Here is a 24,226-nt window from a genome sequence, read left to right as displayed (position 1 = left end):
TATTTATCTTCTGTTGTTTTTTTGAGTTTCTCAATCTCCTAAGTTCCCAGTAATATTTGCTCTATTATATGCTCTCTCTTTTGCTTTTATGTTGGGTTTTTATGGTTCTGACCTCGCCTTCAGTATAATATTTTCTTGGGATACATCTATCCTGTGCTTTCCAAATTGTTCCCAGAAACTCCAACCATTGTTGCTCTGCCATCATCCCTACTCGTATTACCTTCCAATCAATTTTGGCCAGCTCTTCTCTCATGCCTCTGTAATTCCCTTCACTCCACTGTAATACTTGTACATATGACTTTAGCTCCTCCCTCTCAAATTGCAGGGTATATTCTATCATTTTATGATAATTTCCTCCTAAAGGTTCTTTTAACTTAAGCTCCCTAATGAACTCTAGTTCATTAAACAATATCAAATCTACTGGGCTCAACCACAAGCTGCTCTAAGCCATTCTATCTTTTTCTCTCCCTCCCCCTCTCCCAATCAACCAAATTTTCCCAAAATACCTGTGTTTTGAAATCCTCCATTACTATTAAACATTATCCTTTTGACTTGCCTCTTTTATCTCCCATTATAATTTGTAGCCCACACCCTGACTACTGTTCAGAGGCCTTATCAGGGTCTTTTTACCCTGGCAATTACTTAACTCTATCCATAAGGATTCTACATATTCCTATGTCACCTCTAATGACCTGATTTAATTTTTTGTTAAACCAAGAGACAAGCCACCCCTTTGGCCTACCTTCCTGTCCTTTCAACAAACATTCACCATATAATTAAACTCATATATTAATCTGGAATACCACAAAGTACTTTACTATTCATCATCAACATGATTATGTGCCATGTCATATGACATGGGCGATCATGGTCTTGGACCATGATTGTTCTTGGTAAATTTTTCTGCACAAGTGGCTTGTCATTGTCTTCTTCTGGGCAGTGTCTTTTCAAGACAGGTGACTCCAGCCATCACCAATACTCTTCAGATTGTCTCCCTGGTGTCAGTAATTGCATAACCAGGACTTGTGATATGCACCAGCTACTCAGACGACCATCCACCACCTGCTCCCATGGCTTCATGTGACTCTGATCGGGGGACTAAGCAGGTTAACCTGCAGGCTAACAGAGTGAAGGAGCACTTTACACCTCCTTTTGTAGTGATGTATATCCACCCTACCACCCACACTACTATTACTATCTTCGTAAGTACAAATTCAAATACTTTTCTAATAAAAATGTTAGTCAACAATTGTCAAAATTCAAGTAATTTGTTTACTCACCATAATAGATGCTATCTCTACTGGATTGTCACCGTCCAAATCAAATTTAAAGGTAACCATTTTTCGATTGTGTGTTTCCAACTGACATTCCACAACCCGATCTCCTTTATTTGAAACCTTAAAAAATGGGAATTTTGCATTTTATATGGCAAAATTTTAACAGTGAAAAGTCATTACTGTTTCTTCAGCTTAAAACATCACATACACCAATTCTCAAACCGTTATTTCAACAAAACTACCTAAAACGATGGATGCTTACATTAAGAATTCGTAACTTTGGTCTGGATGATTTTTCATGACGTGAACGACTCCTCACAGATTTGCGATAATGTCGTTTTGCTGATCTCCCTTCATGTCTCCCACTTGCTGGAAGGCCGTCATTTCCTCCACCTGCTGGAAGGCCTTCATTTCCATCACTCATCCCCGAAGCAACATCAGAGTGAGCACTTAAAAATAAAAATCACAAAACAGACATCTCTACTACATGATTTTGCAAGCATTTTGAAATTTAATATACACAATATAGATTAACATCTGAACATATGTGGTTGAGATTATTTTAATCGGGTGACTGTCCTATTTAAGCATTCATGCCAAAGTTTAAAGTCATTAATTTCCCGTGTTGCTTTACTAGCATGGATAGAAGATTGGTTGACTGGCAGGAAGCAAAGAGTGGGAATAAAAGGGGCCTTAGCTGGTTGGTGGTGTTTCACAGGGATCGGCGTTGGGGCCACTTCTTTTAAACATTATACATCAATGATTTGGATGTCAGAATAAATGACTTTGTGGCCAGGTCTGCAGGCGATACAAAAGATAGATGGCGAGGCAGGTTGTGTTGAGGAAGCAGGGAATCTGCAGGAGGACTGACAGATTGGGAGAATGGGCAAAAAAGTGGCAGATGGAATATAGTGTATAGGGAAGTACAAGGTCATGCACTTTGGTAGGAGGAATAAAGGTGTAGAAAATTTTCTAAACGGGGGGCAAATTCAAAAATCAGAGGTGCAAATGGATTTAAGCGTTCTCGTGCAGAATTCCCTAAAGGTTAACTTGCAAGTTGAGTCGGTGATAAGGATAGTAAACGCAATACTAACATTCATTTCGAGAGGACAAGAATATAAAAATCAGAATGTGATGCTGAGTCTTTATAAGGCATTGGTCACATCACACCGAGTATTGTGAACAGCTTTGGGCGCCTTATCAAAGACAGTAAGCGCTAGCATTGGAAAGGGTCCAGAGGAGGCTCACAAGAATGATTCTGGGAATGAAAGGATGAAAGGATTAACGTATGGCGAGTGTTTTATGCCTCTGGGCCTGTACTTGCTAGAGTTTAGAAGAATGAGTGGGGGGGGGGGGGGGGGAATCTCACTGAAATCTACTGAATATTGAAATGCCCAGACAGAGTGGGTGTGGAGATTATTCCTATAGTGGAAGAGTCTAGGACCAAAGGGCACAGTCTCAGAGGGGCATTCATTTACAGCACAGACGAAGAGGTATTTCTTTAGCCAGAGGTGTTGAATCTATGGAATTCAGTGCATCAGACTGCTGTGGAGGCCAAGTCATAGGGTAGATTTAATGCAGAAGCTCATAGGTTCCTGATTTGACAAAACGTCAAAGGTTATGGGGAGAAGGCAGAAGAATGGATTTGAGAAGGCTAATAAATCAACATGATGAAATGGCAGAGCAGACTCGGTGGGCTGAATTACTCAAGTCTGCTCCTTGGTCTTATGGCTTTATGAACTTTTTGTTAGACTTTCCTGTACTTACTTTGTTCTGATTTATTTTGACAATTTTACCAATGCATTTTTCTCTTGCCATTGTATTGATTCTTGGTTGGTATTTGATAACACAGTATCAAATGCCCACCTTAATCACTCATGGTGTTATATGACATAGAGGTCACTGATAACACCAGAATTTATTACCCACCCAATAGTCTCTGATCTGAGAGCAGATAAGAGTCAATCACTTTAGTGGGTATAGAATCGTGGATAGGCCAGATTGAGCAAGGATGGGTGATTTACTTCTCTTTAATAGATTAGTGAACCAGATGAATGATTATAACAATCCAGTAAATCTATTATTTATTTACATTTAAAATTTTCATCTGCCAATTTCTCGATCAATGATGCACATCTCTTGCTGGTCACAAAGCAATTTAACAACTATACTACCAGGCAAAAATGTATTCTACAATGTACTTTATCGCTAATGTTTCTTTACTGAAATCACCACTGGAGAAAATCCCTATTGAAAAGCTTTACAAGAGATAAAGTGGCCAATATACTGGGGCTACAGAGCCCAGAACTGAATTCTAATCAAATTTCTGTACAACGACCCACAGGTCATTTTTGACAAAACCCAGCATTCTATTAATATCTTTAATTGTTGTTCTAATGGCATATGCAAATTGACACCTAGTTCTAGTTCCTAGTTATCATTTAGAAAATTTGCCTTTCTTTGATCCAAAATGGATAACCTCAATGGATTCTGATGAAATGAAATTGCTGCAGTTTTGTTTTTTTGCCCAATTGGTTAAGTAGTTGCCTTTGCAATTCCCAGTCTACATGGAATGTTAGCAGGGAAAGATGTTGCGAGTATAACTGCACTAATTGCAATAGACTGCTAATATAAAAAATTAAAAATAAAAAGCAAGAACATTTGAAACATTTAATCGTGTGTTGTTTAGAGACCTAATCATCTTCTGCATCTTTGTCTTAAGGGGTTCCTGCATAAATAATCCATGAACACAGGCACCATCCGATTCCAACAGTTTCATTTATAAAATTATCTCATTGCTCAATTCAAATTTTACAACCTTAAATTTAAAGTTGCTACCAAAGGCTACACATGGAGTTGAAAAATCACATGGAATTGAAAAAGTATTTAACACATTTCATATTCTTAATTTCACATCTGTATACAATTAGTGTTTAAAAAGTTCTACTTCCTTATACTGCTGGAGTAAATCACAAACCAATTACGTATCAATGTATGTGCAACAAGTTTAGAAAAATTAAGTTACATGAAGCAAAGCTGATATTTTTCTTGAAAGCAATTTCACTCTTACCTGTCTACAGATGAACACAACTGGTGTAACTGTAACTGCTCAACAGTCAATGTCTGTGGAGAAGCCTGGGACATCTAGAAGTATACACAGTGAGAAAAAAAATCAATTTTGCAAATTGAAACTTAATGAGCAGAACATTTCATTTCCAATAATTGGCTATTAACTATATAGCATAAAATTCTACTTAAATAGATCTTCTCTGGGACTCCTCTTATGACTGCATGAGGCCTATACTATTGTTCAATTAAACAGGAAACTAGTTTCATGACCGCTGAACAACTCTCATGTCTTTTAAGAGAAGGAAAACCTTAATGTACAAAATTGATTTAGTATTCAAAAATACTTCCAAGCCGCTGCTACACAGTTGGAAGTTGGCAAGATATAGAAAGGAAGGAATCCATCACGCCTGTAAATTGCATTTATAATATATCTCATCACTCCCCTTTTCCCAAATGCCTCTCTTCCATCATATCCTCTTTCTATTTTCTGCTTTTTTCCACACTATCTCATTTCTTCCCTTTGAGCTAGCTGCTACACTGTGTACTGCAATCAATGCCCATACCTTATATTCCACCCACCCAGTTCTTGGATTTTTTTTGAAAAAACTGACTGCCCTGCACTTTTTATTCAAAATCAAAGAAAAGAAGAAAGAACCAGACATGCCATCTTTCAATCTACTGCCTTCACTCCCTCAGCTTTTGTCTTTGATGAAGCAAGCCATCACAGCTTATGCAACGTCTACATAACATTTCTTTTCTGTTCATTAAACATTAGTTCTGGTCAATGCTCTAAAAAATTCACGTACAAGTATATAATTACATTACTAGCATAAATACCTCTTGCGATGCTTGTGTCTGTAATTGATTTGGAGGCCCAATCTGGTTCTGAATAGTAGTGGTTCCAGGTTGCAGTCCTCTTGTTTGTCCAGCTGCTGAAGATTCAATGTACGGTGGTGCCATATTTGCAGCATGTCCAACATGATACGATGGTTGTGTAACAGGCTGAGATACAACTTCAGTAGAAACTGGAAGTGGTGGTGAGACTACAGTGGACTGAACACCAGTAGAAGATTTCACAGGACTTGGAGCTACACTTGGCAATTGTGTTGAATAATTCTATAAAAGACACAAAAGTAGATTAGAAACAGTTGACCATTATGCACTTTGTCCTTAGCAAAAGAAAAAAAAATTAAATTTGCAACCAACTTGTATTATACACGATCTTCAGTTTTGCCTTTTACGAATTCTAAGCAAAATAAATTTTACTCCCTACTTTGATTACTCCAACACTATGCAGTTCTTCCCAAAGCCACATCTGTTATGTATTTTTAAGACAAAAAAGCAGCAGAAAACTCATGTATATAAATAATAAAAATAGCACCAAATAATGCACATTACAGTCTAATTACAAATACATCCAAGGTATCTAGATCAGCAAACTCTTCTCATAAAGTTTTAAAAATTTCTCCATGTCACTCCCTTTATTCTAAACACTTTCTCAAAGACTACTGCTGTATTCTTATACCCTAGAAAAGCTCCCTTGCCTTGTCTGTACACAGTGCAATAGCTAATTTAGATCTTTAAATAATGTTAAGCACAACTTTTTTGTACTGGTAGCTTTTATCCTGGCTTAGGGTCCCAAATTAATGAAAGGGAAAACTCAGGTGGTTTCAAGATTAATGTAACAATCAGTGTACTTATGCTAGCACACCAGGTCAAAAATGAAAATTTACAATATCCAATTCTTAAACTTTTCAGGAAGTTACATTCCAAATCAAAACTAAAGTCATAGCACAAGCTCAGAAAACATGAGCATTATTTCTGCTTAACACCAACACTCCCTCTATCATTTTTTTTTATTTACAACTGTGTGGACCAACCATTAATCTGAGCAGGGAATTTTTTTCCCATATACGGCCTGAAAACTGCACCATACTTTAATTATACATTATATAAAATTCCAACTGAGCGACAACAAAGGCTATGCGCATGGGAGCATTTCACCTGCATAGCTTAGGGAACAGTGCTCAACATACACAAGATGCTTCAGGAACTCAGCAGGTCAGACAGCAGCTGTAGAGGGGAATAAACAGTTGACTTTTCGGATCTGGACTCTTCATTAGGACTAGATACAAAGGGGACAGAGAAAAGGGGGAGTGAGAGAAAGGAGCAGAAGTTGGCAGGTGATAGGTGAAACCAGGTAAGTGGATGGGGAAGGGATGACAAATAAAACTGGGAGGGGATAGGTGGAAGAAGGTAAGCAGCTGAAGAAACAGGAATCAGATACTATTGGAGAGGAATAGTGGACAATGGAGAAAGGGCAAAAGAAAGGGTCACCACATTCTCAGGTGAGAAGACAACTAGAATGGGGAATGGAAAAAGAGAGAAGGGGGAGGAGGAGGGAAAAATTATCAGAGGTTTACAGAAATCAATGTTCATTCCATTACTCCCAGATGGAATACAAGATGATACTTCTCCAACCTGAGTGTAACTTCACTGTGGCATTAGAGGCCACGGACCTACATGTCAGAATGGGAATGGAAAGTTGAATTGAAATGAGTGACAACGGGAAATTCCATCTTTAGCGGCAGACAAAGCAGACCTCCCCCCAATCTATGTCACTAAGCAGAGGAAGCCACAGCAAGAGCACTGGGTACAGTAGGTGACCCTGATACACTCACAGGTGAAGTGTTGTCTCATCTGGAAGGACTGTTTAGGGCAGGGCCAAGTGGTGAAAGATGAGTGTAGGGCAGGGGTGGCAAACTTTTTGACTTGTGGGCCACAAAGGGTTCTAAAATTTGACAGGGGGGCCGGACCAGGAGCAGATGGACAGAGTGTTTTGGTAATACACCTCATAAGAGAAAATAAAATATCATGGGATATGTAGAAAACATGTGCTTTAATTTCAATTGAAAATGAAAAAATGCATTACAACAAAATATCTGTCTTTGAAGTCCCATGGTATTTAGCTATTTATTGAAATGACTTTTAAAACACTGAAAATTAAATGAATAAAACACAGCTTTTTTTAATAGTAAGTTATTATTTTAAAGCACTGAAAATTCTGTTATCCTTCAAGATATTATCATCATCACTCTCCTCCTGCTTGTCTTTATTTCAAAAACGGTAGGAGATGCAGGTCTACTTGTCCTGCTCCTTCTTATTCAATTGTCCCCTGTGCCAAAACTCAACAACGACCAGCACAAGGACAGAACAGTGACAGCGCGCCAGTATTTGATCTGGAGCGCATTTTTTATTTTGAGAACGTACATGCACCTGCACACTACTCATGTCCATCCCTTAACAGAAATAACATGTAACATGTAAGACTTATTGAAAAAAATATTTTCAAATGCATTTTTTTACATAACACAACGAAGAAACTTATTTTTAATTTCAGTGGGAACAGTGTTGTTGGTCTCCCTTTTTAGCCAGCGCATCAAAGTCTGGATTTAGTTTTGTTGTGGCGATTCTCAGGATGGATCTGAGGTGTTGGTCAGTTAACTTGGATCTGTGGCTGGCTTTGTTGATGTTCATGACGCTATCACTGTAATTAAACTGAAGATGTCCACATGTAATGCTTTTAATAAATTATAAAACCACTCACTATATTTTGTTTAATTTACTTAACCTTCCTTACTGAAATTCAGACCACCAGTTATGATTTGAAGCTGGTTCGTGTTTTCTGCATTGTTGTTCATATACATAATATTTGATAATAATGATTTAACTGAATGTAATAAATGCTTCTGGCCAAATGATTTTGAAATCAGAAGAACGCCATAACCAAATTACAAATGAATTCTCAGTTGTTTTAACCTCTCAAATTAAGTTAAAATCTGATCAATGCACAGTGAAATTATGTGTCTTACAGTATTCAAGTGGTTCATTGGATTACATTTTTGGTTGCTGTGATGCAGTAGCCATGAAGATCCTACAAAAGGATTCAACACTGGACATTTCCTCCTAAACCCCTCTGGACTTTGAATTTGAGAAACAAACAGAAGAGATCCACAATGAAGTTAAAGCTATTCGGTATATATTAACTTTTTCTTGATCACATAATAACTAATAAAATTGCCGATGACACAATTGTTGGCAGAATTTCAGATGGTGACAAGGAGGTATACAGGTGCAAGATAGATCTGGTCAATGTCCATTAAGACCAAGGAATTAAGTGTGGACTTCAGGGAAAGGAAATCGAGGCAACACACATTAGTCCTCATTGACGGATCAGAAGTGGAAAGGGTAGATAATTACAATTTCCTGGGTGTCAACACCTAAGAATCCTGGGCCTAACATATTGATACAATTACAAAGGCAGCACAACAGCAGATACATTTCATTAGGGATTTGTAGAGAATTGGTACGTCACCAAAAACACTTACAAATTTTCCCAGATGTACTGTGGAGAGCACTAACTGGTTGGATCACTGTCTGATATGGATAGGCCTCTACACAAGATTGGAAAAAGCTGCAGAAAGTTGTAACTTAGCTAGCTCCATCATGGGCAGTAGCCTCCTCAGCATTAAACACACTTCCAAAAATAAATGCCTCAAGAATGTGGCATCTATCATTAAGGACCCCATCACCCAAGCACATGCCATCTTCTCATTGCTACCATCGAGAAATTACAGGAGCCTGAAGACACACTCAACATTTCAGGAACACAATCTTCATCTCCGCCATCAGATTTACGAATGGACTATAAACCCATGAAAACTAAGTTTGATTACTCCTCTCTTTTGGCAAAAAATTATTTTTTTTTTTACATACACTTCTTATTGCAATTTAGTTTTTATTATGTTTCACAATGTATTGCTGCTGCAAAACAACAACTTTCATAACACGTCAGCGATATTAAATCTGGTTCTCCCTGCTCTAAGTTTAAATTTTCTGCATTTAATTGTATTATGCTACTCAGCTTCGAGACACAGTCAAATGACGTTTTCCACACACAAATTATTTCTTCCAGATTTAAGAAATACAGTTGTGTTAAAGCCAAGAGTAAATCCCCATCATGAAACTGAGATGATACAGAAATTGGGTTGTTATTTCTTCAAGTGATTTAGAAATTAAATAATCAGTCAAGTTTTCTTGTTATCTGGAATATAATGAAGGTACTATAAGTATCAAATTACATGCAGGAACAGCAGTCTCAATTTTAAACTGTGAGAAAATGTGATGTGCTAGAAGTATACCACAGTAGTATATGGTAACATATACTTAACTTTGATTGAACTTTGAAAACATTAGGTACCAGAAATGCTAACATTTTTGGATCATGGTCTTCTACTTTAACCTGAAAAAGTTTCTCCATTTAAAGCTTGGAATTCCATGCTCCAGAACAAAGGTACATAGTCTCAAAATAAAGTATTAACCATAATTGGAAGTTGCTACCTCAGTTCAATATGGACTCAGATATTGAGTGCATACAAGATTCAGATCAAGTGATTAAAGAATCTGGAGAAAAAGTGAAGGAAGTCAAGGTCAAGGATTGGCCACAATTCTAATAATTCATTGAGTCTAGTTCAAGGGATTATATGGTTTATCCTCCTCTTACTCATTATAATTTTGTGGTCAATATTCCCTGGATTCATTCTAATTCAATACGGGCTCTCTCCCAGTGTCAAAATAATATATACTCAGGCAAATAAATCAGACAGGGTACAACAGGGTACAAATTAAATTAATAGATCACAATTCTGAAACTGACATTTCTTCCGTTCTGCCATTCCACCCTGCTAAAATAGAACAAAATCACTCAAGCGGGTTCTGTAGGCAAATTTCTCATCATAATTGCTAGGAAAAGGCAAGAAATTACATTCTGCTGTACAATTTTACATGATATTCCAGGTTAAATCACAGTCAAAAGTGATGGCAGCAATCAGCAGAGAAAGTTTGGGACTACTGCATTGAGTCGTGTACAATTCTAAATTTCAGTCAAAGGTAAATGCCAGTGCAACTGTCAGGATTTTTGGAAGTTTCAGGCCACTCCATTAAATATGTTAAATGTACTAAGTTAATTTTATCCTTAATATGTTAATACATATCTAGATGTTTATCCAGCTTTAGAAATGTATAATACTCACTTCAGCATCAGTTTGACACTAAAATTAAACAAATAGTTTTAGTGTTGTTAAATTTAAAATCTGCCTTCTAATTTAAAATCTTCCAAATAGCAAAGAGCAATTTCACCACTCACAGAAGTATATGCTTTATTCTAACATTCTATAGCATTTATTTCAGAAACTATAGGAACACAGTAACTCAATGTTATACCTGTGTTGAAGTAGGACCTTGTTGAGTAGCAAGTATTTGGTTCTGAACAATGGGTACACTTTGATGTGGAGAAACAACTTGAACTGGGCCGCTTGATTTCACCTGTGGCAAGGAATGCTGGGCAGATTGCTGTTGTATTGTCTGAGGGAGGAGAGAATTAGTCATGGTATTAATTATAATGCATGCAAGTAATCCAGCTCCTATCTTTGTTCAGTGGTCTGGAAAGGTGTTCAAATCTGCAAAATGAAAATAAAAACTTGAAGTACTCCCATTTACTCCCACAACCCACATTTGATCTTTATAGAGACTAGCCAAGATATCCATAAATGATCATCGGGATCACTTAAAAGCAATCATAACCAGGTAAACAGCAAGACATCTGCTGTACTGTCAGGCAATCTTCACTTGATCAACCTAAACAACTTGCATCAGCAGCATAGGATAATTAAACGATGAGGTGGAGTTTGCACTTTGCACTAGGAGGGTCCCCTGGTTTCAGTTCAGTCTCCAAGCAAGCAGATTACAGTTTTTGGGTTTGGTAAATAAGTAGTAAAGATGGAAGGAGCAGGGGATGTGCAAGTCACATTCATCAGTAACATTTTTCCTCTGACATTTCCATCATGGAGTACCAAAAATATTAGTTTGTACTTCCTGCAAATTGACACACCAATTCAAGAGATCACAAATGCAATGGCAACATAAGCTGATTTACCTTTATGAACAAATTTCAGAGCATCTAACAATACTTACCTAGTAAATGTCGGCTAATTAAAATATTTGGTCTAAATAATGACAGTCTTGCAACAAATATGCATGCTGCAATCTCAATCCAGTTATTTTAGGACAATGATTTTTTTTAAATCAAAGAAATATCTGGGTTATTTCTTAAAAAAGGAAAAAGTGGGGAAGTTATTAAAGAAGAAATAAATGTTCTACCTGTGGAAGATACGTTGGGGTGAAGTAACTGCCAAACTACAAGAAACAAAACAAAGTATGAGATACAGTAATGAAAGACAGTTTTATCAATTTAACTGCAACCTGAAGTTGCAGAAACCAGGAGAAACAGTTAACAAAAAGAAACACAGCCACATTTTCTTGACTTGGTAACTTCTGAAGTTTCACACATGGTACTCCATTTCACAAATTAAGGTTTTATTCCCAAGAATACACCAATTTGACTGATTACCACAAGACTCAATTTCAAGGTTGTACCACCAATCATGTTTTAGAAAATGTTCTTACGATCTTTAATGATCTTTACCTGGTTTGTCTGCTGCATGGAACTTGATGGCAGTTGTGACGATGTATGCTGTGAGGTCACACCCAGAGGAAGATTGGTTGAAGGGAGTTGGCTCTGCATTTGTACCTGCTTGATATTTAGATATTAATGAATTAATGATAAAGAAAACGCAAAAAGAAGACATCTCTTAAAATCGTATTAATTGGTGAGTATGCTTCTTATGATCAGCATAATTCTCTATATACAAACTTGCAAATACATCTTTCTTAGGTTTAAAAAATTAATTTTAAAAGGCAACATTACTTGAAAACGTACAAAAATCTTTTCTATGATTAATCTCAAACACAAATAACTGCTTAAAGTTGCAATTCATAGCTAAATAATTGATTTTTTTTTAAATTAGGTACTGAATCAAAAGCATAGCACTATATATCCCAAACACAACAGACAATTTATCCAGGTCACGGAGTAATAGAAATCATGATTTGCAGGCTGCTATGCATTTCTGCCCCCCAACTGGTCAGGTTTGGCTTCTAAAATTCTAAACATATTTCAGCAAAAGGCAAGAACACCTGAAATGTAAGTACCAAAGGTAGACACTGTCCATCTGCAGAACTGTGATCCAGTGGCAAGTTCTGCTGGGATGAAACAGGTCGGTAACTTGATCCTTCCATGACTTGGAGATACAAGCCAGCTGTCCCCGAGGGTGGTGGAAAAGATTCTGTGTTGGTCTGAATGAACACTGATGGATATGCAGCAAGTGAAACTGGCACACTTTGCAATGTTTCATAATCAGTGTCGTGCTCCGGCAAAACTTGTTGCTGCTCATGATACAATGATACATTGAAGTATGGAGTTGTGGAACCCAAAGGTGATGGTGAATGAAGTTCCCTTGCTTCTGAGGAACTTGACTGACCAGAGTCACTTGAACGCTGCGGACTGAGATTCTGAGAGAGCTCTTCTGACCTTGGCTGTCTCCTCCGCAGGAAGTCTCCTGGAAGTACCAAAGTATCTGAACTGAAATAAACAACTTGACCTTCGGTTACTGGCTGAAGCCTGCTGTACATTCCAGTTCCTTGGCTGTCATCCAAACTGAGATCCACTGAACCCCGCCGACTTCTGTAACTCCTTTGAATAGACGGCAGAAATGGAATTTGGATACCATTAGTCTCCACGTGAACTGGAGAAACTTGAAAATCAAACACTGACCCACTTCTGTTTTCATTTAAATGTGGAATAGGTGGCGCTGAATGAGGGGCAATCAAATGTGGAAGAGAGAGCACAGTATTCATTGTCCCAACACTATTTTGTGTGCGTACACCCGCTATTGCAGATTCACTTTGAGCTTCCTTATCATCCCGTACAGGTATAAATACTTTAGATGGCATCGAAAATACTGCCTGCGGTTCTCCAACCTTCCCATGCTGTCCATGCATTTGTGTCATATCCTGCGGCAGTTGAAGTTGAGAAGGTAGATTTGAAATATGAGCTGGTATCGTGTGAGATGTCGCCTGCATTTTTTGAGATATATGGCCCATTAGATTTTGTTTTGGGCAGGGGAGGAAAGTCGAACCACTAAAGGACTCCTTCAAACTCAAGGGCTGGGAATAAATCTGCTGCTGTTGTACTTTTACTTCAGTTGGAATTTGATGCAAAGAAAATGCAATAGTGGGAAAGTTACTATGTGTTACAACGTCATAGGGGTCTTGTAAAGTTTGCTGCAGCTGCACATTACAAGGATAACACAAAAGTGGAATGTCTTCAAACTGATCCAATCCTGATCTGCTTTCAATGAAAGTATGGACTTGCTCTGGTTGCACCTGACCTTCAATACGGATTGGTTCACTGGCAGACCTATGAGTAATCAAGCCTTTCAAGGCTGAGCTTTCAACATTCAGATTTGAAAAATCACCAGGAGACAGAATGTTCTGTCCTACAGTCCTTGTCATTGGCTGAAAATGGCATGTTCGGGCTTCCAGGAATGAAGTACTTTTGCGGCGTTGAGGATGAGCAGATTTCAGAGGAAAACTTGGTGGTGGAGAGAAAGAAAATGGTCTTTGAGGAATAGATGGATATGAACCAGTCTCTGGTTGTGATGTAACTCCCCCACAAGGATGCACAAGAGATGGGGGCTGCTTTAACATGAAGACAAAAATCTCAAATCAGAGTTGAAAAATTAAAATGCATCACAAAATGATTTGTTCATTAGGAGTCACAATATAGAATAATAATAGAAGTGTTAGACAAACACAGAAGACATCTAAAAGAACTGAATGAATACATTAAATACAATTGTGGCCATAAGTTTTACATTCAGATGCAGTTCCACCTCAACAGACACTGCAAGTGAAACAGATTTACATTTACATTGATTTACCTTAAACTTGATTGCCATAGGTACCGTATTAATGACTTGATCATTAAGTGTTACCTTTAAGATATTCAGTACAATTTTATCACTACCTTACAAAAAAGAATGACCAGTGTTTATTCTCTTAAATACAGAGTTTATTTTGCTCATCACCAATAAAGTAATTCTCCCTGGTAACTCCCTGGTAACCAATAAAGTAATTCTCCCTGGTAACTTTTTCTGCTGAGAATTTTTATGCCATGGTGGACTTGTATTTATTTTAACCTAAAATATCCTTTGAGAGCTCAGATTAATATTTCTTTTTCAAAAACCCTCTAGTCCTATTCAAACAGTTTCACTCCAGAAATGCCAATGCTTTGAACCTATTTTGCATTGGGCAAATTGAAATACGTTCAACTTACAATTGGGTAATTCTCTAAACTTGTGTTTGCACACTGGTGCCCTAACCTAGGATTAATGATAAACCAGTAGAGCTATTACAAGTAATAATACTTACTCCAATAAATGAACCTGAGGTATGCCAAATTATTGCAAATACTCTACATAATTAAAATCAAACTTACATTTACTGGGTGATCTTTTCCCAAATGAAAATTAATAATACAGAAACACTAAACTCAGTTTTGTATTCAAATTTGTGAATATCACCACTCGTCACTTTTAAATTATCTGAACGGGAAGCACTAACTCAGAAATATCAAACATCTGAACTAAATCTCATTTTACTGTAAAACTTAGTGCCCAAAATAGTTTGTATTTAATGAAAACTTATCCCATGAGTCACATTGAACATACAGGGTTGAAACTAATACACAGAAGACTGGAACGGCGTAATTTGCATGGAGGAGCAGAATGCAAAGGCAGGACACTTTCTGGATCTTTTGATAGCTTTTCTGCAAAAATTTCTTCATGGATACCCAGAACAAAGGGGGAGAGGGATGCAGAGATAACCGATGACGCAGTGGAAGACTGTATAGAAACACAGGGTGAATCAGAGATGGTAAGAAAGGAGAGGCACACATACAGACATGCTACGACCTTGTTGAAGCGAAAGAAAAAAAATAAGGAAATGTATAAATAACGCACATCAACTGACCCACAGTAAACTGAATACCAACGTGTACATAAGCAAGACAAAACTAAGTTGTTTGTGACAGTGCTTATCATAGTATTTTGCAAATGAATGACAGGAGAAAATGAAATGTTTTGTTTTAATCTCACAATAAAGCACTTGAAGAAATGAAGAATGAATTGATTTTAAGTTGAATCATTCATTTACAAGATGTTTAACTTTACAGGATACGTAGAGCTAGCCATTAATACTGCAGTATTAACTGTTTAGAAATTACACTATGGGTAGCTTCAAATGTAATTGAACAAAATTGATCCTCTTAGCATTTTCCACTACGTTTACTACTGGTCAGCATCAGAACATATCCAAGAGTACTCAATGGAAAAAAAATCCAATGTATACTTCTTGGATAGAAGAATAAAAAATACTGCAAGCAGCCTGCAAACTCCATATGACTATCAATAAAGGTGCACTTGAAAATAAAATGCAAGGGTTACAGGGTGGTTTGCAGTTTCCATGAGAATGCTTGAAAATATTTGTGCATATCAGCAAAATTGATACTGAAAGAAATGATGTCACATGCATCAGTCAATAAAACTATTTAAATGCTAAAAGCATGTAATAATGAACAATTATCAGAACTACAGGAATCTTATAATCTAACAAATAAACAGTTCTATGCCCTGGTGGATTTTGGTCAGTTCTCTGGTATCTTACTGTTTAAAATCAGCTTCATAATTATTACTTGAGTTATTTATGCAATAGAGTAGGTGACAAAAATCACTGGTGCCTTCGGTATTGGAAAAAAAGTTTCACCTTCAAAAATAACACAGCAAGCATCAGTGAAAGAAATGAAATTCTACAAAAAAAATGAAATCCTACAGAGGTGCTGCAGTAGCATAGCAGTTAGTGCAATGCTATTGCAACTCAGAGCAGTGAAGTCCAGAGTTTAATTCCAAAGTTGTCTGCACGGAGTTTGCACATTCCTCCCTGTGAACACATGGGTTTCCTCAGGGTGCTGCAGTTTCCTCCCACATTCCAAAGTTAGTAGGTTAATTAGTCATTATAAATTATTCTGTGATTAGGCTAGAGTTAAATGGGTAGGTTGTTAGATGGTATGGCTCATTGGGCCAGAAGGGCCTGTTCCACGCTGTATCTCTAAATATAATCAAACAAATTTGACCTGCAAATGTTTTTAAAATTGCCAGATTCAACTTTCAAAATACTTAATGACATTTTGCAAACAGGTAAAGATGCTAATTACTGGAAGTAATTTTTAATTCAACACACTAACATGAATTCAAAATGACCACATACAAGTCAGAGCAGATGTTTACCTCTGGAACAATTAACTTATCTAATTAAAATTATATTCTGAAATTAGCTGTCATAATTTAATAAAGAAAAATTGATCAAGATTTCCAAATGTTTGACAAAAATTTACTTCTTTAAAATCCTCAAGAATGCTTCCAGATTTTAGTTACAGAGATTTATAAATCTTGTTTACAAAGGGGCCAATATACTTACACCGGTGGACTGTTGATGGCCACCAAGCTGTTGCGATGCTGCCTGGACGGTTGAAGGACTGTAACATGGGGGTTGGCTGGATGAAATGTGCTGTTCTTGAGCTGAACCGTAGGAAGCTGCTTGACTAAGATGGGAATCTGAAAACCCAGAAGAACTCTGGCCACTGTCAAAAATGCCATCAGCTAAACAAAACAAAATTCATAAAGTGTTATTTTATAGGGAGAAAATCAGTCCTTACATAGAAATATAGACATAGAAAAACTACAGCACAATACAGACCCTTCAGCCCACAAAGTTGTGCCGAACATGTCCCTACCTTAGAAATTACTAGGCTTACCCACAGTCCTCTAGTTTTCTAAGTTCCATGTACCTTCCAAAAGTCTCTTAAAAGACCCTATCATATCCGCCTCCACCACCGTTGCTGGCAGCCCATTCCACGCACTCACCATTCTCGGAGTAAAAAACTTACCCGACATCTCCTCTGTACTTACTCCCCGGCACCTTAAACCTGTGCCCTCTTGGCAATCATTTCAGCCCTGGGAAAAAGCCTCTAGCTATCCACATCTTTAGTTTAATAAAATCGCCTTAGCCTATTTATACGCACTGTTACCGATGAAATTAACCACTGATTCATAACCCAGCTTTGATAACAAGTTTCTGATTCATTCCCTGAATAGAAAAGCAAAACTTTAATTATGTTTATGATTTTAAAGTTCAAGTAATCTGTGCATCAGGTAAGTATACCGATTTTCAGATTTTATATTCCATGGTACAGGATATAGGGCTTAAGAAACAACCCAATCCTTCTCAATTACTTGAAACAATGGACTTCAAATTTATTTAAAACACATTTAATTGTCACATAATTGTAAGATGTTTAAGTTCAAAAATCAATGAAATTATATAACGTCTACAAGATTTGATAGGGTAACAATGCAACAATTAACGCTACCAATTTTACTGAAATTATTTTACCTAAGGAATGACTGAAACAAAGCCACCGATCAGGGCCTTGAGCATTTTCTGATTAAGGACAGAAGTTTGAATTAGCTGATCAAATAAGTAATCTAAGTTTCTTCAAAGCAACATAATTAAGGTAAATGAAGATGTAAAATTGGTGAGGAAGTAGCACTACTGATCAAAGAGAGTGTCACTGTAGCATTTAGAGAAAATATCCTGGAAGCTTCATTCAGTGAGGGAATATAGGTAGAGATCAAGAATAACAAAGATGCAATCACAATAATGGGGTTACACTACATATCTGTTACTGTATCTCCCACTAGCTATCCTCCCGATAGTTGGCTGGAGATAGAGGAACAGATATGTAGGCAGATTATGCTGGAAAGAGGCAAAAGCAACAGGGTATTTTGAGGGTGACTTTCATTTCCACAATTTTGACTGGGACAACCTTACTGGGAGGCAGAATCCAAACTAGAATCAAAATCAGGTTTATTATCACTGACATTTGTCATGGAATTCATTGTTTTATAGCAGCAGTAGAGTGCAGTAGATAAATTATACTACAGATGATCATAGAAAATACGTATTAAAAATAAATTAGTACAAAAAGAGTATAATAATGAGATAGTGTTTATGGGTTCATTGTCCATTCAGAAATCTGATTGACATAGGGGAAGAAGCTGTTCCACAAAACATTGAGCATGTGTCTTCTGTACCTCCTCTCTGATGGTAGTAATGAGAAGAAGGCTTATCTTGGGTGACAGGGGTCCTTAATGATGGCAGAATTTGTTTGCTGCATTCAGGATGGTTTCTTGACACTATACACAGATGATAAAAACAGGAAAGGATCATATTTGATCTTGTATTGGGAAATGAGCCTGACCAGGTAATGGCAGTTTTAACAAGCTGATATGTATTTTTTTCAGTTAGTTCTAGGTAAGAATAAAATGAATATCATGGGGAAATTGGAGGAAAGCTAGTAACAATAATATTGGGCAAAAGATGGGAAGAGTATACTGTGAATAGTTGTTATTGTGCAAGTCTACCTGTGACACATGGGGGTCATTCAAAGGCCAACTGATCAAAATCTAAGACCAACATGTTCCTGTGAGTAAGACAAGAATTGCAAGGTTAAGAAACTTGGATGATGAGAGACAGTGAATTTAGTTAATTGTTCATATACAATGTATTTGCAGCACAACTATAGATTGACATGTATCATGTGGACATTACTGAATCATGGCTAAAAGATTATATTTGGGAGCTTATCATCCAAGGACATACATTCTATCAAAAGGACAGGCAGGTAAGCAGAGGAGGTGGGCTGGCTCTACTGGTAAAATATAAAAACAAATCATTAGAAAGAGATGACATAGATCAAAAGGTGTAGAATCATTGTGGATTGAGCTAAAAAGCTACAAAGGTAAAAAGACCCTGAAGGGACTTATATACATGCCTCCAAACCATAGCAAAGATGTGGACTACAAATTATAACGGGAGACAGAAAATGCATGCAAAAAGGACAATGTTACAATGGTACAACAGTCATGGGGAATTTCAATATGCAAGTAGATTGGGAAAATCAGGTTGGAGCTAGATCCCAAGAGAACTGGTAGAATGTGTACTAGATGGCTATTAGAGCAGCTTGTGGTTGAGCCCACTAACGGAAGGGCAGTCTGGATTGGATGTTATGTTACAGTGGAGTAAAGGAAATAACAAAGCCTGGAGAGAAGAGCTGGCCAAAATTGATTCGAAGGAAACACTAGCAGATATGAAGACAGAGCAGCAATGGCTGGAGTTTCACAGAGCAATTCGGAAGGCGCGGGATACATACATCCCAAGGAAGTATTCTAAAGGCAGGATGATGCAGCTGTGGCTGACAAGAGAAATTAAAGCCAATATAAAAGCCAAAGAGGTCATACAATAGGGAAAATATTTGTGGGAAGTTAGAGTAATTAGGAAACTTTTAAAAACCAACAGATAACCAAAAAAAAAGCCATCAAGAAAAAGATGGAATTCAAAGGAAAGCCAATAATATTCAAGTGCATACCAAAAGTTTCTTCAGATATACAAGTGTAAAAGGGAGGCGAGAACAGATACTGGACAACTGAAAAATGATGCTGGAGTGGTAGTAGTGGGGTACAAGGAAATGGCAGATGAATTGAATAAGTATTTTGCATCAGTTTTCACTGTGGAAGACACTAGTGGTATGCCAGAAGTCTGTGACAAAAGTGAGTGAAGTTGCCAGGAAAGGTACGCAGGAAACTGAGAAGTCTGAAGGTAGATAAATCACCGAGATTAGATGATCAACACCCCAGAATTCTGAAAGAGCTGGCTAAAGAGATGGTGAAGGCATTAGAAAGGATCTTTCAAGAATCAATTGATTCTGGCATAGTGTTGTTCCATTCTCCAAGGAGGGAGAGAGATAGAAGAAAGGAAATTATAGGCCATTAGTCAGACCTTAGTGGTGGGAAGATGTTGCAGTCAACTGTTAAGGATGTAGATTCAAGGTACTTGGAGGCACATGATAAAATAGGCCAATGTCAGCATGACTTCAAGAAAATCTTGCCTGACCAATCTGTTGGAATTTTTTTTGAAGAAATGACAAGCAAGATAGACAAAGGAGAATCGGTAGATGTTGTGTACTTGGATTTTCAGAAGACCTTGACAAGGTGCCACACCTGAGGTTGCTTAACAAGTTAAGAACCCACGATATTACAGGAAGGATACTAACATGGATAGAGCTTTTGGCTGATTGGCAGGAGGCAAAGGGTGGAAATAAAGGGAGCCTTTCTGTTTGGCTGCTGGTGACTAGTGGTGTTCCATAATTGTCTGTGTTGGGACCGCTTCTTTTTATGTCATATCTCAATGATTAGGATAACGGAATTGATGGCTCTGTGGCCAAGTTTTATAATGCACAGTGGGTGTGTTTATTTCTGTAGCATGGGGAGAAAATTTGGGGTAAACCAGTCCTTAAGAGTACACTTGAGGACATGTTCATAAAATGCTTTGAAGACATCCCAAGAAACTGTACTGTGGACCTTAAAGGAAACAGACTGTTTCAGATCTGGCCTTTATAATGACCAGGAAGTAAGTAATAATTTCCTGGCACAGTATCCTTTCCCAAAGAAGGATAAAACATAAAATTTTTCATTCAGTTTAAGAGTAACAAACTTGGCTCTGAAATTAAAGACTTAAAAGTAAATGCAACAAGCTTTTTCCACTGAGGTTTTGTGAGACTAGAATGAGAGGTCATGTATTGATGGTGAAAGGTGAAATGTTTACGAGGAACACGAAGGGGAATTTCTTTATTTAGAGGGGTGACAAGAGTGTGGAGAACATATGCAGGTGGAAGTGGTATGCAAGTTCAATTTCAACATTTAAATTTGGTTAAGTACATGGATGGGAGAGGTATGGAAGGCTATAGTACAGGTGTGGTTGATACAACTAGGCAGAATAATATTTCGGCACAGACTAAATGGGCTGAAATGCCAGCTTCTGTGCTGTAGTGCTCTACAACTTTTTGTTTTGTGTTTTTTTTTAAACCTAGTTAATATTGCTTAATTTAAGTTCAACAGTTTTAGCTGTTCAGTGTACTTCCGTCCGCAATTTGAAATGTTGTTCTTAATTTATTCTTTCAGCAAAATTGCATATCCCAAACTTGTAATGCTTACACTCGATAGAATTTGCATATATAAAAATATGCTGTGTTACCATTACTTGAGCCAATATCTCAGATAATCTTGCCAGACACTCAATATAAAGACTGTCTCCCAATATTATTTTACTTTTCACCTATCTGTTTTTCACTATCTCAACTGGCTGCTTTAACTTTACTAGATAACTAAAATCCAATGCAATTTTCTGCAAATGAAAAGGTACATCTTTGCCCTATACATTACGTAAATTATTTTATTAAATTCAGAAATGCAAGGCAGATTTTTCAACAATGAATTTCAAGTCCTGCACATCACCTTTTTCACTACTTTTATCAATAGAAGCAACGTACATATAACAGAGTTACCAGCTGGCTGGTATTGAAGACGATGTTGATCTGCTTCAGGCTCCTCAGGTTCAACTTGAGTTGGTGGTGTTACAGTAAGGGAAGAAGAGACTGCTGTGGCAGATAACTGGGATGGATGCCCTCCTCCAGTTTGAGTGACACTAGCACCTTGTTGAGCTTTTGGGTGCTGCAGTTGATCATGTTTCTTCTGCTGTTCTTCTAGCTTTTTCCGTTTTTCCCTGACCAACTGGAGTTGTTCACGCTTTCGTTTGATTAGTGATACACGATCCTTGATAGCTTTTGCCATTGTTTTGTGATCTCCCTCAGATACAAATCCAGATTCCACCTGAATAAAGAACTGCATTTTAAAAACCAACAAATGCCAAAGTATTGTGAACACCCAAAAAAAAGATAGGACCAAAAGCAAAACTGTAGAACATTTTTCATATTATTATGTCAAGGATAAACAATTAATTTTACTCTGTCAATGCACTATTGAATACATCACAGTTTCTGAAGTTACATTTCATTTGGGGTTGAAGAATTAGGACCCAATAAATTTTTAAGAATTCAATAATCTACCATTTCTTGTGCCACATCCTCTGGAACATCTCTTTCCAAGTCAAATGAGAATTCTATGGCTTCATTATCCTTATATTTTCCTTTAAGCTTCTTGATATCCTCAATTCTCAGCCAAAGCTTAATTGCAAGTTTCTCTCCATCATCTTCTTCTGCCAACTCTACACGAACACCAGTATCTTCCTGAAAGAAAGCATGACTCAGAAGGTCCTTAATTGCATACCTAGAAACAACATGAAAAAAAGTATGAATGATAATAGTGGTTCTTAAGCTAACTAATGCCATGAGAATATAAATATTTCCTCACTTCAAACAGTCAATCAACTTCAAAAGAAACTGACAATCAGGCACAGGGAAATGTGAAGTAAGCTGCCTCTAGCGACTTACTTGCAACTTCAAAATAAATAATTTACTACATCTTTTATCATTTCCCATTTCAATGACTCCATGTGCTCTGAAATGAAACTGCGAAGTTGCAACAAATTATGGACAATTACATCAACCAGATCACAACTCAATGCACTGAAGCTGCCTACAGCTCTCTCCCTACATGACAGCTGGGGGCAGAGACAAGGGAAAACTTCATTCTCAGCAGACAAGAATAGATCAGAATTCAAGTCTTTCTGGTCAAATGTTCAGGTCTAACTTTCAAACTTCTCTTACTTTAAATGTACTTGTATACAGCATATTTTCTTTGACTCAGTGAAGACAAAATTAAATGAGACAGCAATGTATTGCTTAACTGCCAAAAGACTACATTTTCTCCTGTTTTCACCATCCAGTGTCTATAGCGCAACTAAGTTTTAATTAGAGCAATTAATCTTCTGGTTCTCATACTTTTTTTTGTTTCATCATAATATAGTTGCATCCAATACATCACCATAGCTACATCTTGAAATTTCCCAGAATACTCCAGACTGCAAATTTATGCTGATGGACATATAATAGCATATATCATACTGTATAATACTTGGCCCATCAGAATCCCCATCAATAAGGAGGCAAACAAATTCCACATATGTACAAATTGAAATCTGAAAAAAAAAGTTTCTAGCATGACTCAAAAATAACCCAGATTTGTGACTTCATAACAATACAATTAGAAAATATTACCCAGAAACACTAACTTATACAAAAGCACAACTTCATAACATATACAAAAGGTGCAAACTTTGTAGAATTCGGCTTTAGTATCCCATAGGCATCTATTACAGCAACTGTCAAGACATTCACCGTTCATCTTTGTTCTGGCGGATACATCCTTCAATTATTTCTTTAACCTCAGGGATTGCTACTTTGTCAAAACTGGCCGGCTTCACTCCCTATGAAGGAAAAACATATATATTAAAACTAAAGATTACAAACTAAAAGGCATTTTTAAATACAGAAATCAAGTCAGGTCCAAAACTAAAATATACATTAACCTTTGGACGTATATTTGATTTAATCCAAAATAATAACAGAAAGCAGACCTTACTCTAGTATATACTTACAGAAATTTTTTTGCTCAGAAAACGACTGGATGCTCTTCTGAATAATTAGAGAAAAAGTTGTCCACACTGACCATTTTCCCACATTTGGCCCATATTTCTCCAATCTCTTAAGGATATACCTATCCAAATGCTTTTTAAACACTGAAATCTGTCTCTACTTGATCTTTTATTTGTTACATATACTCTCCACCTTGTAAAAAAAAAGTCTACCTCAAATCTCTGCCCCTCACCTTAACCATCTCCATTAGTTTTTGACTCACCTACCCTTAGAAAAAGATTGACACTCATAATTTTATATGCATCTTTAAGGACATCCCATACCCTCCTATACTCTGGTGAGAATAATCCCACCC

General features: G+C 37.1%; 1 protein-coding gene across 16 annotated transcripts in view; it reads right to left on the bottom strand.

Annotated features, from left to right (window-relative positions):
• wnk1b (WNK lysine deficient protein kinase 1b) overlaps positions 1-24,226 on the bottom strand; it is a 143,778-nt gene that overhangs the window by 60,804 nt on the left and 58,748 nt on the right. For 5 of the 16 annotated variants that reach the window (XR_009513676.1, XM_059978020.1, XM_059978026.1 and 2 more), the window contains 12 exons: positions 23,614-23,702; positions 22,384-22,603; positions 21,808-22,147; positions 16,839-17,020; positions 12,441-14,003; positions 11,890-11,994; positions 11,565-11,600; positions 10,629-10,769; positions 5,184-5,462; positions 4,348-4,421; positions 1,540-1,726; positions 1,281-1,397 (listed from right to left, as the gene is read on the bottom strand). Coding sequence is in view for 15 of the 16 variants with exons in the window: in XM_059978020.1 (XP_059834003.1) it covers positions 1,281-1,397; positions 1,540-1,726; positions 4,348-4,421; positions 5,184-5,462; positions 10,629-10,769; positions 11,565-11,600; positions 11,890-11,994; positions 12,441-14,003; positions 16,839-17,020; positions 21,808-22,147; positions 22,384-22,603; positions 23,614-23,702 (3,333 nt within the window). In the remaining variant the exon portion in view is untranslated. Of the gene's footprint in view, positions 1-1,280; positions 1,398-1,539; positions 1,727-4,347; positions 4,422-5,183; positions 5,463-10,628; positions 10,770-11,564; positions 11,601-11,889; positions 11,998-12,440; positions 14,004-16,838; positions 17,021-21,807; positions 22,148-22,383; positions 22,604-23,613; positions 23,703-24,226 lie in introns of all 16 variants that reach the window. The other 11 variants (XM_059978021.1, XM_059978036.1, XM_059978022.1 and 8 more) reach the window with 10 other exon arrangements.

The sequence above is a fragment of the Hypanus sabinus genome, chromosome 8, assembly GCF_030144855.1.
Source record: "Hypanus sabinus isolate sHypSab1 chromosome 8, sHypSab1.hap1, whole genome shotgun sequence".
Lineage (NCBI taxonomy): Eukaryota > Metazoa > Chordata > Chondrichthyes > Myliobatiformes > Dasyatidae > Hypanus > Hypanus sabinus.
The sequence above is the reverse complement of the archived record's forward strand: the minus strand, read 5'-3'. Positions and strand labels throughout refer to the sequence as shown.